A 16,814-nucleotide genomic window follows, 5' to 3' on the forward strand; every position below is an offset into this window, starting at 1 on the left:
GTGAAGTGGCACTTCATTGTGGTTTGTTTGGTTTTTTTTTTAACCTTGTTAAATATCTCTGGGATATTTTATTTTTGCAAAGATAGGTCCTTAAAAAAACAAACAAAAACAAAAACCTGGACAGATTAATAATATAACACATATCAAAATTAGATGAAAAATATAGGTCACTGCTCTCATTCACTCTGTCGCAGTGTTAAAGACATTACAAAGATACACAGAATATCACCTTGCTATTCTCCTTCGGGGAGGCTGTATTCAAGTTGACAAAAAGTACCCCTACATTTACAGACACAGATGTTGTCAAAGGGGTCTTTCTCTGATTTTGGCAAAGAAAAAAAGTCCAAATTGTATTCTTTATACTACGTGATTTAACTACATCATGTTTGGCACATGGTATTATTATTTCTCCTACTGGAGCAAGTTCTCGTTTCCTCAAAGCCTTTCCCCCAACTTCTCTAGAAATAAAGCTTAAATATCATTTATTTCAAGCCTTCAAAATAAAATGTTATCTTCATATATACATGTACCAGGTTGGTATATTCATATATTATCTTTTCCAATTACAGGTTAAGCAAAGACATGCATTTAGAGCTGTATTAATGTATTAAAGCAAAAGACAATCCAACTTAATATCAAGAGAAATTGTGACCTTCCATCTAGTGTTTGACAGAGAAAATACTGATTCTGACACATTGTCTTATTTTATTCAAATAGCCATCTGCTCACACATGGTCCAAGGACACCCACATGATAAAGTAAATATAATGACATGTTAAAGATTAGTCTTCAAACATCATAGCCAATGATGCCATGCTTGCCTATGATCTCGCCAACATAAAACCACATCCATACCTCAGTGGCCAGCAAACCAATTAGAAGAGCTTCCTTAACTGTGAGCTGTTTGAAGCTACCGGTCTGAGCACTACTGGTAATTTTTTTCAAGCTCCAAATAGCTGTAGAGATCTCAGCAGGGGTTGGAGGAACCAGCTCAGCCTTGGCACAGTGCCAAAATGTGGCCAGTCGAGGTTTCAAGTAAGTCAGAGCAGCGTTGACCAGCACTGGGGTCTTCTCCGTGAGGTTACAGACAAACTGGGCCATGGTTCTAGGACGGAAAGTCTGTCGCCCCGACTGTTCATTGCAGTTTTGATGTGCATTTCCCAAGTGCGTCATGAAGCTGAGCATCTTCTCATGTGCTATTTATATATCATTTTTTTGGATAAAGTCTATTCAAGTCCTTTGTCCATTTTTTCATTGGGTTCTTTATCTTTTTGTTGTTGAGCTGTAAGTTCTTTCCGCATTCTGTTTACAGTTCTTTATCAGATGCATGGTTTGCAAATATTTTCACCCATTCTGTGGGTTGCCCTTTCACTGCCAATAGGTTTTAACCTGATCTAATCAAGCCTTTTGATCTGACGTCTAGTGTACAGGAAACACGTGGATAAAGGAACCAGCTACATAATACTTCAAGGAAACCATCAGAGCAATCCAAACTGTGGAATATTCTATAAGTCAGCGGGCCTGGACTGTTCAAAAAGTCATTGATGTGGGGAAAAGGTGGGTATGAGTGGAGAGCTTCTGGAATAAGAGAATAAAGAGACAAGTAAACGCTGTATGAACCCAAGTCAGATCCCAATTTGAACAAACTGAACAAATCTGGAGGATGAACAGGGAACTCTGGTGCAAAGGAAAGTTGCTAGTTCACTTAGATTGATAACAGGCTTGTGGTTATTTATGTAGGAAGATCTCATTCTAGGAGACTCATGCCGAAGTTTACACAGATCCGTGATGCCACTGCACACGTCCATACTGTTCAGAAGAAAACTAGAGCAGGTTCAGATATATCCCCATATATACTGACAACACAAACATGGCAAATGTTAGTGATTCTTGGGTCCAGGCGGAGGGACCACAGGGGCTCATTATACTGTTTATTTTTTTTTAATATTTTATTTACTTATTTATTTGGCTGAGTCAGGTCTTAGTTGCGGCATGTGGGATCTTTTGTTGCAGTGCGCTGGTTCTTCGTTGCAACAGGTGGGCTTCTCTCTAGTTGTGGCATGCAGGCCCTAGAGCACAGGCTCAGTAGTTGTGGCGCACAGGCTTAGTTGCCCTGCAGCATGTGGGATTTTAATTCCCTGACCAGGGATCGAACCCGCGTTCCCTGCATTGGAAGGCAGATCCTCAACCACTGTGCCACCAGGGAAGTCCCCCTATACTGTCCTTTATGTACAAGATCTGACCTCAGCGCTGCTCCTGCCCTCCTCACTCACTCTGCCCCTGCCACTGGCCTCCTTTTTGTCTCTTGGCAATGGAGGCCTGGTCCATCTCAGGGCCCTTGTACTCGCCACCACTCACACTCTTCCCCAAACATCTCATGGTTTATTCTTCCAACTCCTTCAAATACTTGCTCAAATTCACCATCTCAGTGACATCTCCCCCAATCACCTTATCTAAAGTGTGACCCCTCTCTTCTCCACTTACAACGCTTCCCTGCTGTCTCCTTTCTGACATCAATGCGGTCCAGCCAGAGACCACCTGGAACATGCCCGAAGCCAACAGAGTTCAGCCTGGAACATGCCGAAGCCAAACAGAGTCAAGTCTGTTAACTCATGGCCACAGAGGAGACCACCCGCCATGGGGAACCCCGGTGTCTGAGTCAGAGGGCTGAGCCTGGGCTCAAAGAAGCAGGCTTTGCTCTGGATTGGACCAGGAGGTGGGAGCCACCCTACGATCAAGCATCTTAATAATTCTCATCCAGAAGATGACAGGTGCTGTGACTGGCAAAGAAGCAGAACTCACTCTCATCATCCAGGCTTAGGGACGTCTGGCCGTTCCCGTGGTGTAAGCAGTCCCTGTTTCCTCGGTGTTTGGACAGCATTCTTTTTTGACTGGAGCATCAAAGTCGCCAGTGGCTGTATCCACAGGGTCACAGGCGTTGCAGAGACAGCTCAGGTGTCAGGGGAGGTCTTCTCTTTCTCGTGGTGTGTTTACCTGCTGTCCTCGTCCTGTTCTGCACACCATCCTCAGCAGAGAGCAGGTGTTTCTGTTTGCCCCGTGTTGGGTCTGCAGCTGTTAGAGGCAGCCTGGCACCAGATAGGTGGTCATACGTCATCCACGAAGAATGAATGGAGCTTCTGGGGCGTCACAAGCCTGCCCTGCTGCTCACCTGTCTTAGGGTCTAGTTGGAGCTGTAGAGACTCTATCTCAACGGAGACGCCTCTTTCTCCAGGGAGGACTCTGAGCAGAGGGACTGCTGCCCAAGCGTGTGGCTGTGGGGTGTGGTCCCATAGGCCTGGCTGTCCTGGAGCTGCCTGCTAGGAATTGAGTCTTAGGCCTCAGTGTGGAGGACAGGCCCAGGGAGAGGCCTGGGTCTGAGGAGTCTCTCCCCTGAGGCCTTGGCCCCGCCTCCAGTAGACTTTATGACCACAGTCACCTCCCCTCCTTCTAGGCCTCAGTTTCCCCACGGCCCCAGGTAACCCCAGGAACACTTCATGTTCCAAGAACCAGTACCTGTTTGTGCCAGTGGCTCTGCAGCTCCAAGCGTGCTGTCAGCTCCGTGAAGATGGGAGCCAGCAGGTAGGGCCACCAGCTCAGGGAGAAGGCACTCAGTACACCCACGGGGTTGAGGCACAAAGACCACTGGTTCACTCAATAGGTACTTCAGGGGAGCCAGCTCCAGGCTCCTGACCGCTTGGGAGAGTTGGAATAGACCAGTAAACAAAACTGAAACAACAATTCCCTGCTTTCCTGAGCTTACATTCTAGTAGGTAATAAACACAAACTTTTTTTTCTGCGGAAAAAAGAAAAGTATACCAGGTGGGAGATTGGACAGGCTCGGGTGGGGGGTTGCAACTTTAAATGGGGTGGTCGGTGTGAGCCTAGTAACACAATGACATCTAAGGGAGGACCTTTGGTGGGGGCAGCCCAGGGGGATGGAGGGGGACAGAGGGTGGGGACAGAGCTTGGGGGCAGGAAGCCTGCCCTCACTGAGGGTTGGAAGCCATAGCAGGGTTCAGGGGTGAGAGTGGAGGGTCTGGGAGGACTGGGGTTGCTGGCCTAAGCCATGGGAAGGAAGGATGAAGCTGCCATCCCTGGGGAGGGGCAGGGGAAGGGCAGGAGTGGGGAGCAGAGGCATGAAATACTCCCTGGATATGAGCCTGGGCCAGGGCTGCACTGTCAGCAGAAGTCTACAGGGCACAGATGGAGGCTGGTGCAGCCAGGTGGACTGAGGGCAGACGAAGAACGGGACAGGATGCAGACAGAGCCAGGATACCCCCGTTAAAAGCAACTCCCTTGTTGGCACAAGTTTGTGGGGTCAGGACACAAGACTAACCAAGAGGACTTCCCTGGTGGAGCAGTGGTTGGGAGTCCACCTGCCAATGCAGGGGACATAGGTTCAAGCCTTGATCCGGGAAGATCCCACATGCCGGGGAGCAGCTGAGCCTGTGTGCAACAACTACTGAGCCTGCGCTCTAGAGCCTGTGAGCCACAACTACTGAAGCCCATGTGCCTAGAGCCCATTCTCTGCAACAAGAGAAGCCACAGCAATAAGCAGCCCACGTACCACAATGAAGAGTAGCCTCCACTTGCCACAACTAGAGAAAGCCCGCGTGCAGGAATGAAGACCCAATGTGCCAAAAATAAATTAATTAATTAAATAAATTAAAAAAAAAGATGTTATGGCATAACACTTATTAAAAAAAAAAAAAAAAAAAAAAAAGACTAACCAGGAGAAGAAAGGGAGGAAAATGGTTTGGGCAAAGAGTGGCTGTGAGGGAGGGGAGCCAGCTCAGCGCAGGCCCCAGCCCAGAAGGAGGGTCCTTATCTTCTGCCCTCAGGCCCTCCCTGAGTTCAGCCCAGCCCCACTCATGCCTGCAGCCCCCTGCCCCCGCCTGAGCCTCTGAGGGCTGAAGGTTGTAAAGGGAGCTCAGGGCTGGGGTCCCACAACCAGGTTCCGATACAGGCTGACTTACTGGTGCTGGATCTCCACTTGCTCCGTCTCCCCCATTAACCCCCCACACCCACCCAAGTCCACTCCACCCCTCCACACACCTGGCACCCTCCATTCTAGCTAGAGACCCCCAGCTGAGGGGAATTCCCAAGGTTAGGGGCTAGCAGTCTCCTGCAGCCCATGCCCCTCCCCAGCCTGGAGCCCGACTGTCAACCAGACCTGAACATTGGAATTGTTTATGCTGAACTTGAACTTGACCTCTTCACAGTGACCACCACTGTGCCAGGCTGTGAAGGGTGCTCACTGGGAGACTCAGGTGGCTAAGCTTGGAATTGAAGTCTAGGTTTCAGACAGAGCTTCCAAGGCGGCTGGTTCAAGTTCACCCTCAGGGCCAGCTGTGCTGGGCACACACTTGCTGGACCGAGGGACTAATGGTGAAGTGTAAAGAATCAATACACGAGCTACATTTCAGGGTAACTCAACTAAACAAAGAAAACACACAGGGTTAATGGTGAATGAGGCACTATCAGTGATTTTATTCTCCTCCAAAGAGCCTGTGTTCTTCCTCTAAAGGTCTAGAAGATGCATGTTTTGTTGGCAGGAACAGAAACGGTAGCTGTTAGGAAGCCTCTGAGGACGCGATGCTGACGGGTGCCCCGTGGAGCAGGAGGAGAGGAACCTTTGCGCATGCACGCTCTCTGTGGGGCTGGGTTATTACTCACGCTGGTAGTTTATCCCCAGCAAACGGTTAAAGGAAGGGTCACCTCTGCAGGTGAGGTGGTGGGAAGGGAAATTTTGGTTTTTAAGCTGTGCTTTTGTCAGGATTGCTATTACAATTAATGCATTTAATTTGTAAATTTTAGAAATGCTAATTGAAATACATGCACAAAACAGGCTTTAAAGAAAATGTAGAAAGAAAACCCTGAGTGTGTGAGGATAGTGTGTGTGAGTGTGTGTGTGTAGATTGTGTGTGTGTGTGGGGGGGTGGTGTATAAAAGACAAATTACAGGGACTTCCTAGGTGGCGCAGTGGTTAAGAATCAGCCTGCCAATGCAGGGGATATGGGTTCAACCCCTAGTCTGGGATGACCCCACATGCCACGGAGAACTAAAACTCTGCACCACAGCTACTGAAGTCATGCTGGGTAACAAAAGAAGCCACTGTAATGAGAAGCCTGCACACATTCTACAAGAAAGAGTAGCCACCACCTGCCACTACTAGAGAAAGCCTGCATGCAGTAACAAAGATACAATGCAGCCAATCAATCAATCAATCAATGTAAAAAAAAAATACTGGGAATTCCCTGGCAGTCCAGTGGTTAGGACTCCATGCTTTCACTCTCAGGGCACAGGTCTGATCCCTGGTTGGGGAACTAAGATCCTGCAAGTCGAGTGGAGTGGCCAATAAATAAATAAATAAATAAATAAATAAGCAATAAATAATAAAAATTTTAAAATTATCATGTGGTGACACTATAAAACTCCTAGAAGAGAGCACAGGCAAAACATTTTCTGACATAAATCGTACCAATGTTTTCTTAGATCAATCTCCCAAGGCAACAGAAATGAAAACAAAAATAAACAAATGGGACCTGATTAAACTTACAAGACTTGCAGAGCAAAGGAAACCATAAGCAAAACAAAAAGACCACCAACAGACTGGGAGAAAATATTTGCAAATGATATGCCTAACAAGGGCTTAATCCCAAAATATACAAACAGCTCATACAACTCAACAACAAAAAAGCAAACAATGCAATTGAAAAATGGGCAGAAGAACTAAATAGACGTTTCTCCAAAGAAGACATACAGATGGCCAATAGGCACATGAGAAGATGCTCAACATCACTCATTATTAGAGAAATGCAAATCAAAACTACAATTAGCTACCATCTCACACCAGTCAGAATGGCCATCATTAAAAAGTCTACAAATAACAAATGTTGGAGAGGGTGTGGAAAAAAGGGAACCCTCCTATACTGTTGGTGGGAATGCAAGTTGGTACAGCCACGATGGAAAACAGTATGGAGGTTCCTCAGAAAACTAAAAATAGAATTAGCATATGATCCAGCAATCCCATTCCTGGGCATATATCTAGGCAAAACTGTAATTCAAAAAGATACACACACCCATGGGATTTCCCTGGTGGTCTAGTGGCTGAGACTCTGCGCTCCCAATTCAGGGGGCCCGAGTTCGATCCCTGGTCAGGGAACTAGATTCAACATGCATGCCGCAACTAAGAGTTTGCATGCCACAATTAAGGAGCCCACGAGCCACAACTAAGGAGCCACCTGTCACAACTAAGACCTGGTACAACCAAATAAATAAATGAATAAATATTTTTTTAAATACATACTTAAAAATGTACTCTTTGCAAGAACACACACTAACTAAGAGGAACCCATCAAGCACATGAGAATGGTTGCCCTGGAGGAGAAGCGAATAAACCAAGAGGGCAAAGACATATAAATAGATAAAGCAGGAGGGGGTCTGCACCAGCTGGGATGGGAAAACGTGGCAGGAAGAACTGTGGGCTCCTGTGCCCCAGGGTTTGCACGAAGAGGCTAGCCTCCTCCCCCAGGTGCCAGCCTGCAGAATCCCCTACCAGGCAGCTGGGGGCCTCAGCTGGTGGGTGGGAAGAAACTCAGAGGGAACCTCATCTGGGTGAGGAGGGGGCTACACAGCAGAGGTGGGAGAGGGTCAGAAGCCAAGAATGTCACTTGCACCCTGTCACACCTGGCCTCAGTTTACATATCAGGTGGCACTGCAGCAGCTTAAAGAACAGAGAGTGCTTCTGTGGGGACCTGACACCCTCAAGGTCATCCTTCCATCGCAAAGACAGGCATGACAGGGACAATCGTTATGGAGGCTGGTCCCTGGGCTAGGCGGACACACAGACCCTTGGCTAGGCCAGGGCCCCTATCTCCCTGCGACCTGGGCTCTGACTGTGGCTCTGGAGGGGCGGCCGGAGTGATAGCCCCTCACCTCACCAGGCCAACTGGGCCCTGACTGCCCAGCGGCACTGGATCTGATAAGTGACTCATCCCCACAGCCCCCTCCTCTCTCCCAATGACGACCACAGCCTGGACCCCACCCTGGCTCCACATATATAAGGGGACCCTGGGGTCTGAGCACCACGGACGCCAGTTCTCAGCGTGCCCAGCTACCACTCAGCCGCCGCCATGTCTCTGACCAGGGCTGAGAGGACCATCATTGTGTCCATGTGGGCCAAGATCTCCACACAGGCAGACCTCATTGGCGCCGAGACCCTGGAGAGGTGAGCGCCCGGTGGGCTAGGATGGAGCCTGAGAGGGGACAATCTGGGTCAGTGAGGAGGGTCAGTGAGGAGGAGTGAGTAGGAGGGATCAGTGAGGAAGGGACAGGGAGGAGGGGTCAGTGAGGAGGGGACAGAGAGGAGGGTCAGTAAGAAGGGTCAGTGAGGAGGGGTGAGTAGGAGGGGTCAGTGAGGAACGGACAGGGAGGAGGGGTCAGTGAGGAGGGTCAGGGAGGAGGGGTCAGTGAGCCTGAGCGGCATTGAGGCAGGAGCACGGGGGTCAGAGGGCAGGAAGAGCAGGGGGACGGGGAGGGTGACGACGGTCGACCGTGTCTCTCCCTCCGCGCCCAGCACCCAGGTCTCCACAATCATTGTTGATTGAAGGAGTGAGTGAAGGAAGGAATGAATGACTGGAGGACGGGGTGGTGAGGGTGAGGTGGGCCGGGCCATACTGGAGCCGGGACAACAGTTAAAGTCAGCAAAACCCATCCTGTCTTTAAAATGTTCATATTGGGGTCAAGGTGCATTTTTTGCCCTAGTATTTACATTTTACCCCCGCGTGCAAACGTGACGTGTCCCGGCCCGGCTCGGCCCGCCCGCAGGCTCTTCTCCAGCTACCCCCAGGCCAAGACCTACTTCCCGCACTTCGACCTGCACCCGGGCTCCGCGCAGCTGCGCGCGCACGGCTCCAAAGTGCTGGCCGCCGTGGGAGATGCGGTCAAGAGCATCGACAACGTGGCGGGCGCCCTGTCCAAGCTGAGCGAGCTGCACGCCTACGTGCTGCGCGTGGACCCTGTCAACTTCAAGGTGAGCGCGGGGCGGGGCCCGGGGTGGGGCCTGAGGTGGGCGCGGCTCCGGGGCGGGGCGGGGTCGCGGCCACACACGCCGCACCCGCCCTGAGCTGCCCTCCTACCCCAGTTCCTGTCCCACTGCCTGCTGGTCACGGTGGCCTCGCACTTCCCCGCCGACTTCACGGCCGACGCGCACGCCGCCTGGGACAAGTTCCTGTGCATCGTGTCCAGCGTCCTGACCGAGAAGTATCGCTGAGGATGCTTCGCGACCCCCAGCGCAGGCTTCGGGCCCTCCCCTTCCCCTGCACCATCCTACGATTCCACCCGGGGCCCCCAATAAATGGATGAGGATGGAGGGAGCCCGGTCTTGCGTTCTCAGTATTGGGGAAAGTGGGGGAGAATGAAGGGAGGGAATGGGGGCTTCGCAGGAACGCGGCCGACCCTGGTGTCACCCCGGGCCTGGAAGTCACTCCATGGGTGCTTTGGGGGAGGTCCTTGGTCCTGAGGACCCCAAAGTCGCGACCGGAGGGAGCAGAGCAGCCCAGGACCGCCCACGCCGTTTTCCCGGGTCAGACCTGAATTTGGGCCTCACTCCCACCTCCCAAATCACCCATTCTGTCGCTTCACTCAGCGTATTGGGTACGTGTCGGAACTCACGGGCCTTTCCTCAAAGCTTGTTGTCACAGCTCACGCACTGCGAGGACCCTTGATACCTCCTGGCCCCCCGTGCTTTCTCCCAACCCTTCCATCGGCTCCGTCTGATGGAGCAGTAACTTTGCCTGCAGAGGAATAATTGCAGATCCCCCTAAAGTCTGCAGCCAAAGCACCCACACACGGCATGATTCAGTTCCTCCGCGGTGACGGGGACCTGGGTTGGCGACCAGGGTCCCTAGGTTCCCGTCGCTCTCCTGAAGATAAGGGCAGGCGGGGCTCCCCGGGGGGCGCCGCTATAAGGAGGCCGGGGCGGCGGCCGCGGCCCCCAGAGCACGCCACGCCAGCGCCATGCTCAGCGCCCAAGAGCGCGCCCACATAGCACAGGTCTGGGACCTGATCGCCGGGCATGAGGCGCCCTTCGGGGCGGAGCTGCTGCTCAGGTGGGTTGGGGCGGGGTCTACAGAATCGCAGCTAGGCGGAGACTGGAGGGTTGGACCCGAATAGGGAGGGGGGCGGGCCTGATCGGGGTTTCGCGGGGTCTGGGCGGCGCAGACGCTGGGGATACCGCCCTCCCCACTCACCCCTGCTCCTGCAGGCTCTTCACCGTGTACCCCAGCACCAAGGCCTACTTCAAGCACCTGGGCGACCGCCCTGACGAGGTGCAGCTGCTGAACCACGGACAACGCATGCTCGAGGCGGTGGGCGTGGCCGTCCGGCACATGGACAACCTGCGCGCGGCGCTGAGCCCGCTTGCAGACCTGCACGCACGTGTGCTGCGCGTGGACCCCACCAACTTCCCAGTGAGCCACCCCGGGACGCAGCAGGGTTCGCGCGCGCAGCCGAAGTGGGGAGGTCTTCGGGGAGGAATTGGCGCGGATAGAGCCCTTCTCACCTGCCTCTTCTCCTGCAGCTGCTGATCCAGTGTTTCCAGGTGGTGCTGGCCTCCCACCTGCAGGGCGAGTTCACGGTGGAGATGCAGGCGGCGTGGGATAAGTTCCTGACGGGCCTGGCGGTAGTGCTGACGGAGAAGTACCGCTGAATTCCGCGCCCCGGATCCAGGTCTGCGTAAATCAATAAACAAGCCTCAAAAGGCTGGACCCTGCGCATGTGTGGTCTTTGGGGAGCAGGCGGACTGACGTCACAGTTACCGGACAGAGAAACACAGGGTGCTGAGGGGAGCCTCGCGGAACTGTAGGCGGGGACCCCGAACCTTTGCTGACAATGGAACCAGGGACCCAGGCGCGGCACCTTGGGCAATCAACAAACCCAGAATGAGGACGGTTCCCGGGCTGACAATCTGGGGGTCCGGGCAGGATGTGTACACTCCCAGGTTTGAACAGAACAGTTGCCCGCCTGGGGCAGGGGAAAGGAGTGGGGGGCGAGCGCGTGCTCGGATGGGGGTAGGGTCTTAGGCTTCACCTCGCATCCGGCACTGGCGCGGTGCCATACCGTTCGCAAAACACGTCCTCATTTACACACTCATTTATCTGCGTCCCTACCTCTCGCTCCGGGAACTGCAAGCTTCAGTCTTCACCTCTTTAACGGACAGATGCGGGCACCGAGGCCTAGGGGCCAAGTTTCTGGCCTGAAGTCAAACAGACCTCGTGGCTCAGGGCTCCTCAGACCCTCATCTCTGTTCCTTTCCCATTTTTCTCCCCTACCTCCAGCGCTCAATCTTTAGGTGCCTTGCCCTGGTCCGAGTTAGTCCCCTCCTCTGAATCTCCTGGGTCAGGGAATGGGGGTAGGAAGGAAGCCCTCTACAGCCACAATCTAGGTCACTGTCAACATGCTGTGTGATACCAGGCATGTCTCTAAGGGAGCTGAGCCTAATGCATCAGACCGAAAAATTCCCGACCTCTCTGGGTTGTTGAAATAATTTACAAGATCCTAATGCAGGTGGGTGTCTGGCAGTCCCACAGCCACCCAATCCCACCCCAATGCCAGCCGCCCCCTCAGTCTCTGCAGTCCCCGGGCATGGCACCCCACCTTACACACACACACACACACACACACACACACACACACACACACACCCTGTAAATCTCTCTCCCCTCTGCAGCACTGCTGCAGGGATCTTAGCGCTGGATCTAGAGCCTTTGCGAATGCAGGAGACTGAACCTGGGAGCTCCCCAAACTCTGAATGAGAACGATTCCCCAGCTAACAATCTCGCGTCTGTGCAGGGCCTGGCAGGTTGGAGACCAAGTCCGAAGCGGGGTGCGGGACACTAAGCCCTGACCCTGGCTGGGTAGAATGCCCTCGAGGTCCATGACAATACCTGTCAACCCCCACTGCCTGGAGGGTCCGCCCACCATTGGGAGTAGGATGCTTAAAGGACTTCCTGCTTATCTCCTGCACCCTCATTATTTACATGAGCAATTTACAGCTCTTGGTCCTGGGGAAAAGTTTAGTGCGAAAGCAACTTGTTTCACTTCGGAAAATCTTGTGGTCCTCTCCGAGGCTGGCAAATAGACACCTCGAGGCCACCGCAACCCGGGGAAAAACTCGGGTGCCAGTGGGTTTGGGTGGCTCGGAAACGTGTGTGAGCTCCCAGAACCACAGGAGCGGGAATAGAGAGTACCGAAGACAGCTGGATCTAGGCAACTCTAGGCAGGACTGGGTTGGGGCTGCCTGGGACTGCCCCACTCCCGCACTCTCTCCAGATCTAGCTTTCCAGGCCGGCATTTCCTTGCCCCGCGCCAGCCAATGAGCACGGCGCAGTCGGGCGTGCCCCTCACGCCCCAGGCATAAAGGCTCGCACACTCCCAGCCCCGCACGCTTCTGGTCCTGACCCAGACTCAGAAAGAACCCACCATGGTGCTGTCTGCCAACGACAAGAGCAACGTCAAGGCCGCCTGGGGTAAGGTTGGCAACCACGCGCCGGAGTATGGCGCAGAGGCCCTGGAGAGGTGAGCACCCCATCCGCCCGGCTGGGACTGGGGCTGGATGCCCCGTCGCGTCCTTGTCCTGGGCCTCCCGGCTTAAGCCCGGCTCTCCTGCCTCCTCTCCACTCAGGATGTTCCTGAGCTTCCCCACCACCAAGACCTACTTCCCCCACTTCGACCTATCACACGGCTCCAGCCAGGTCAAGGCCCACGGCAAGAAGGTGGCTGATGCGCTGACCAAAGCTGTGGGCCACCTGGATGACCTGCCCGGTGCCCTGTCCGATCTGAGCGACCTGCACGCCCACAAGCTGCGTGTGGACCCGGTCAACTTCAAGGTGAGCTCGCGGGCCAGGCCAGGAGAGATCTGGGCTAGCAGGGCAGAGAATGCAGTGTGGTTCCAGAAGTGGAGCATGGTGGCACCCCCCACCCTGCACCCCCTGACACCCCCTCTCTCCGCAGCTCCTGAGCCACTGCCTGCTGGTGACCCTGGCTGCCCACCACCCCAGTGATTTCACCCCTGCGGCCCATGCCTCGCTGGACAAGTTCTTGGCCAATGTGAGCACCGTGCTGACCTCCAAATACCGTTAAACTGGAGCCTCAGCGATCCCTACCCTGGCCTGGGACCCTCTTGTGCTCTGCACACCCTCACTTCCTGATCTTTGAATAAAGTCTGAGTGGGCTGCAGCCTCTGTAGCCTCAGTTCTCTGTGTTTGCGAACCGTGCCAGGGGTGGGGGTGGTTCCCAGCAGTGAAGAATGGGAGGGCGGAGGAGGGATGGGAACTAAGACTGAGGCTTCCCAGGATCTGCTGAACCAAGCTCCGACTTCCCAGGGCTCTCCCCAAAGTGGGGAGTCCTAAAATGGCCACCCTGTTTTGAAATTTCTCTGATCCCTCTTAAATATACAGTTAGATCAAAACAAAACAAAGCAGGGCTTCCTAGGTGGCGCAGTAGTTAAGAATCCGCCTGCCAATACAGGGAACACAGGTTCGATCCCTGCTCCAGGAAGATCCCACATGCCATGGAGCAACTAAGTCTGTGCGCCACAACTATTGAGTCTGTGCTTTAGAGCCCGTGAGCCACAACTATTGAGCCTATGTGCTGCAACTACTGAAGCCCACATGCCCAGAGCCCATGCTCCACAACAAGAGAAGCCACGGCAATGAGGAGCCTGCGCAATGAGTAGCCCCCACTTACCGCAACTAAAGAAAGCCCGTGCACAGCAAAAAAAGACCCAACATGGCCAATAAAATAAATAAATTTATTTAAAAAAAAAAAACAAAGCAAAACAAACCACAAAAATAGGTTCTTCCTGGGGCAAATGTAGGAGCTGGACAACCTCCCTGAATTTCCACTTCCTTCCTACACGAGGGAAGATGGGTTGGAACAGCCCCAGGAACCCTTCCTGGGTCACAGTAACTCTCTACACAGGTGGTAGAGGGAGGGGGGAAGTCAGAGGAAGAAGAGGGGCCTCTAGCTGGCTGCAGCCTTGAGCAGAGTTCCTCACTCCCTCGGCCCTGCAGTCCGAGAGGCACCTGAATAGCTCACTGTGCGCTCAGCCCTGTGACCCCAGCTCATCACCCACCCCATCCCCCATCCTCCAGCCCTAGGCTCCTGGGGTCTCCAGGCAGTTCTGCCTTGGTTCTGTGAGCAAACTTCAGAAAGCCCCCCCACCCCCACCCCGTCCCATGCGCCAGGGCCCTGGACTCCACACTGGAACCTGGCACACCCCACCCACCCTGTCACCCTTAGGGACCCTATCAGGACCTCCAGCCCAGCCCCCATCTTCTGGGCAACACCCAGCACTGGAAAAAAGCTTGGGGGGGGGGGGCCCCTGTTCACCACCTTCTTTCTGGACAAAGACCTCTCTGAACAGCTGGGGAGGTGCTTCCCCCTCATCACCATGCACTCTTCCTCTGCCCCACAGCCCAATTCACTTTCACTTAAATGTAGAAAAACACTGAAGAATTAAATTAAAATCCACCCATGTTTTTCACACACACACACACACACACACACACACACCCTTTTTCTGTTATTCAAAGGAAGGAGAGAGTCCCTCTGTCTTGTCCCCCCAGTCCTCACAGAAGAAGCCAAACTTCTCAGTCTGGGACCGAGCCCACTGGCTCCTATCCTGCGCTGAGGGGACACAGCTACATCTACAACTGTACTTTTTTTTTTTTTTGGTCAAAAATGTCATTCTACCTTAGGCATTTTTTCTTCAACCTGCTCTTCTCACTGAACTGTGTCTCCTTTACCTGTCTTCTGGCCAATTTATTCAGCTGTGTCTGACTTCATATATTTGTTGGTCATTTCGATATTTATGTTAATTTCCTGTTAAAATCCTTTGTCAATTGTTCTCATAAGTCATTTGTCTTTTCCTTCTATCTGTGTGAGAGATCTTCCCATATTATGAATATAAGACATAGGCTGAGAAATGTTCCTCAAATCTTGCCTTAAAAGCGCCAGGGTGGGGACGTCCCTGGAAGTCCAGTGGTTAAGACTCCGCACTTCCCCTGCAGGGTGCACGGATTTCATCCCTGGTCAAGGAATTAAGATCAAGCATGCCACAGGCGCGGCCAACCCCCCCCCCCCAAAAAAAAAACCAAAAAACAGAGGTGCAGCAACTACCACCGTGGAAGAAGAAAATTGAAGCCGGAGTCCCCCAGTACAAGTCCTGTACCTCGGTATCGGTATCTGTTCCTTCCATGACTGGCACTCAATGGTTGTGTAAAGAATGGGGTCTGGAAGAACCAAGGCTGAAAGCAGGAGGGATTTCGGGAGGGATTTGTTGAGCACATGTGCGATACGCGCATGTCGCGTGTACATCTGTCTCTGGCCTGGACTAGACGCACTCAATCGCCCATTCATTCACTGATTCTGCTCAAATTTAAAACGTCCAGCGTGTGCCAAGCCTAGGTCCAGGGTGGGTGGGACGGGCTGACCTATTCCCTTCCATTCCTCAGGGATTCTAAAGGGTGGAAGGGCGGGCATCCATCCCGCTCCACAAAGCGTCTCCCGCCAGCTGGGGCCAGGATACCACTTCCGGGAAAAGTGATCGCAGCCGGCGGGAAGCAGCCTGTAAAAGGGATAGCACCATGGCTAGAGTCTCCGGGTCTCTCTGCAAACTGGGAGCGAAGCACCCACCGCCCAGCCATGCGCAGACCATGCGCCGTGCGCCCCCTGCTGTCCGGGTCCAGCTGCGCATCGCGCCAGCCAATGAGCGCGGCGCAGTCGGGCGTGCCCCTCACGCCCCAGGCATAAAGGCTCGCACACTCCCAGCCCCGCACGCTTCTGGTCCTGACCCAGACTCAGAAAGAACCCACCATGGTGCTGTCTGCCAACGACAAGAGCAACGTCAAGGCCGCCTGGGGTAAGGTTGGCAACCACGCGCCGGAGTATGGCGCAGAGGCCCTGGAGAGGTGAGCACCCCATCCGCCCGGCTGGGACTGGGGCTGGATGCCCCGTCGCATCCTTGTCCTGGGCCTCCCGGCTTAAGCCCGGCTCTCCTGCCTCCTCTCCACTCAGGATGTTCCTGAGCTTCCCCACCACCAAGACCTACTTCCCCCACTTCGACCTATCACACGGCTCCAGCCAGGTCAAGGCCCACGGCAAGAAGGTGGCTGATGCGCTGACCAAAGCTGTGGGCCACCTGGATGACCTGCCCGGTGCCCTGTCCGATCTGAGCGACCTGCACGCCCACAAGCTGCGTGTGGACCCGGTCAACTTCAAGGTGAGCTCGCGGGCCAGGCCAGGAGAGATCTGGGCTAGCAGGGCAGAGAATGCAGTGTGGTTCCAGAAGTGGAGCATGGTGGCACCCCCCACCCTGCACCCCCTGACACCCCCTCTCTCCGCAGCTCCTGAGCCACTGCCTGCTGGTGACCCTGGCTGCCCACCACCCCAGTGATTTCACCCCTGCGGCCCATGCCTCGCTGGACAAGTTCTTGGCCAATGTGAGCACCGTGCTGACCTCCAAATACCGTTAAACTGGAGCCTCAGCGATCCCTACCCTGGCCTGGGACCCTCTTGTGCTCTGCACACCCTCACTTCCTGATCTTTGAATAAAGTCTGAGTGGGCTGCAGCCTCTGTAGCCTCAGTTCTCTGTGTCTGCGAACCGTGCCAGGGGTGGGGGTGGTTCACCTTGGCTCAGACCAAGGAACTCTCTGAGGCAGGCAAAGAGAGGGAAGGGTAAAACAGGATAGAGTGGGATGGAGCTGGTCCTACTGCCATTGCCTGGGATTCTCTGGGCAGCCCCAACCCT

General features: G+C 53.8%; 5 protein-coding genes across 18 annotated transcripts in view; 3 read left to right on the forward strand and 2 right to left on the reverse strand.

The window, feature by feature from the left end:
• LUC7L (LUC7 like) overlaps positions 1–16,814 on the reverse strand; it is a 122,590-nt gene that overhangs the window by 59,631 nt on the left and 46,145 nt on the right. For all 14 annotated transcript variants that reach the window (XR_009055375.1, XR_009055378.1, XR_009055376.1 and 11 more), the window contains one exon: positions 10,565–10,733. Coding sequence is in view for 10 of the 14 variants with exons in the window: in XM_057747987.1 (XP_057603970.1) it covers positions 10,565–10,733 (169 nt within the window). In the remaining 4 variants the exon portion in view is untranslated. The remainder of the gene's footprint in view (positions 1–10,564; positions 10,734–16,814) is intronic.
• LOC130860142 (ATP synthase subunit g, mitochondrial-like) lies at positions 654–10,549 on the reverse strand. The gene is made up of 2 exons (XM_057748011.1): positions 10,254–10,549; positions 654–3,793 (listed from the first exon to the last, which is right to left on the reverse strand). The coding sequence occupies exon 2, from the start codon at positions 1,183–1,185 to the stop codon at positions 790–792; it is 396 nt and encodes a 131-aa protein (XP_057603994.1). The 5' UTR covers positions 1,186–3,793; positions 10,254–10,549; the 3' UTR covers positions 654–789.
• LOC130860143 (hemoglobin subunit zeta-like) lies at positions 8,136–9,274 on the forward strand. The gene is made up of 3 exons (XM_057748012.1): positions 8,136–8,230; positions 8,830–9,034; positions 9,146–9,274. The coding sequence occupies exons 1-3, from the start codon at positions 8,136–8,138 to the stop codon at positions 9,272–9,274; spliced, it is 429 nt and encodes a 142-aa protein (XP_057603995.1).
• Positions 12,445–13,239, forward strand: LOC130860140 (hemoglobin subunit alpha). Its single transcript, XM_057748008.1, has 3 exons — positions 12,445–12,579; positions 12,686–12,890; positions 13,015–13,239. Exons 1-3 carry the CDS (start codon positions 12,485–12,487, stop codon positions 13,141–13,143), a joined length of 429 nt encoding a protein of 142 aa, XP_057603991.1. The 5' UTR covers positions 12,445–12,484; the 3' UTR covers positions 13,144–13,239.
• On the forward strand, positions 15,857–16,629 carry LOC130860139 (hemoglobin subunit alpha). Its single transcript, XM_057748007.1, has 3 exons — positions 15,857–15,974; positions 16,081–16,285; positions 16,410–16,629. Exons 1-3 carry the CDS (start codon positions 15,880–15,882, stop codon positions 16,536–16,538), a joined length of 429 nt encoding a protein of 142 aa, XP_057603990.1. The 5' UTR covers positions 15,857–15,879; the 3' UTR covers positions 16,539–16,629.

The sequence above is a fragment of the Hippopotamus amphibius genome, chromosome 9 (genome assembly GCF_030028045.1).
Source record: "Hippopotamus amphibius kiboko isolate mHipAmp2 chromosome 9, mHipAmp2.hap2, whole genome shotgun sequence".
Lineage (NCBI taxonomy): Eukaryota > Metazoa > Chordata > Mammalia > Artiodactyla > Hippopotamidae > Hippopotamus > Hippopotamus amphibius.

Excerpts from the sequence above, each read along its gene's own strand:
- LOC130860142 (XM_057748011.1), bottom strand. The coding sequence starts at position 1,185 with ATGCTCAGCTTCATGACGCACTTGGGAAATGCACATCAAAACTGCAAT.
- LOC130860143 (XM_057748012.1), top strand. The coding sequence starts at position 8,136 with ATGTCTCTGACCAGGGCTGAGAGGACCATCATTGTGTCCATGTGGGCC. Across the intron at positions 8,231-8,829 it reads GGCGCCGAGACCCTGGAGAG|GCTCTTCTCCAGCTACCCCC; the intron begins GTGAGCGCCCGG and ends GCCCGCCCGCAG. Across the intron at positions 9,035-9,145 it reads TGGACCCTGTCAACTTCAAG|TTCCTGTCCCACTGCCTGCT; the intron begins GTGAGCGCGGGG and ends CTCCTACCCCAG.
- LOC130860140 (XM_057748008.1), top strand. The coding sequence starts at position 12,485 with ATGGTGCTGTCTGCCAACGACAAGAGCAACGTCAAGGCCGCCTGGGGT. Across the intron at positions 12,580-12,685 it reads GGCGCAGAGGCCCTGGAGAG|GATGTTCCTGAGCTTCCCCA; the intron begins GTGAGCACCCCA and ends CTCTCCACTCAG. Across the intron at positions 12,891-13,014 it reads TGGACCCGGTCAACTTCAAG|CTCCTGAGCCACTGCCTGCT; the intron begins GTGAGCTCGCGG and ends CTCTCTCCGCAG.
- LOC130860139 (XM_057748007.1), top strand. The coding sequence starts at position 15,880 with ATGGTGCTGTCTGCCAACGACAAGAGCAACGTCAAGGCCGCCTGGGGT. Across the intron at positions 15,975-16,080 it reads GGCGCAGAGGCCCTGGAGAG|GATGTTCCTGAGCTTCCCCA; the intron begins GTGAGCACCCCA and ends CTCTCCACTCAG. Across the intron at positions 16,286-16,409 it reads TGGACCCGGTCAACTTCAAG|CTCCTGAGCCACTGCCTGCT; the intron begins GTGAGCTCGCGG and ends CTCTCTCCGCAG.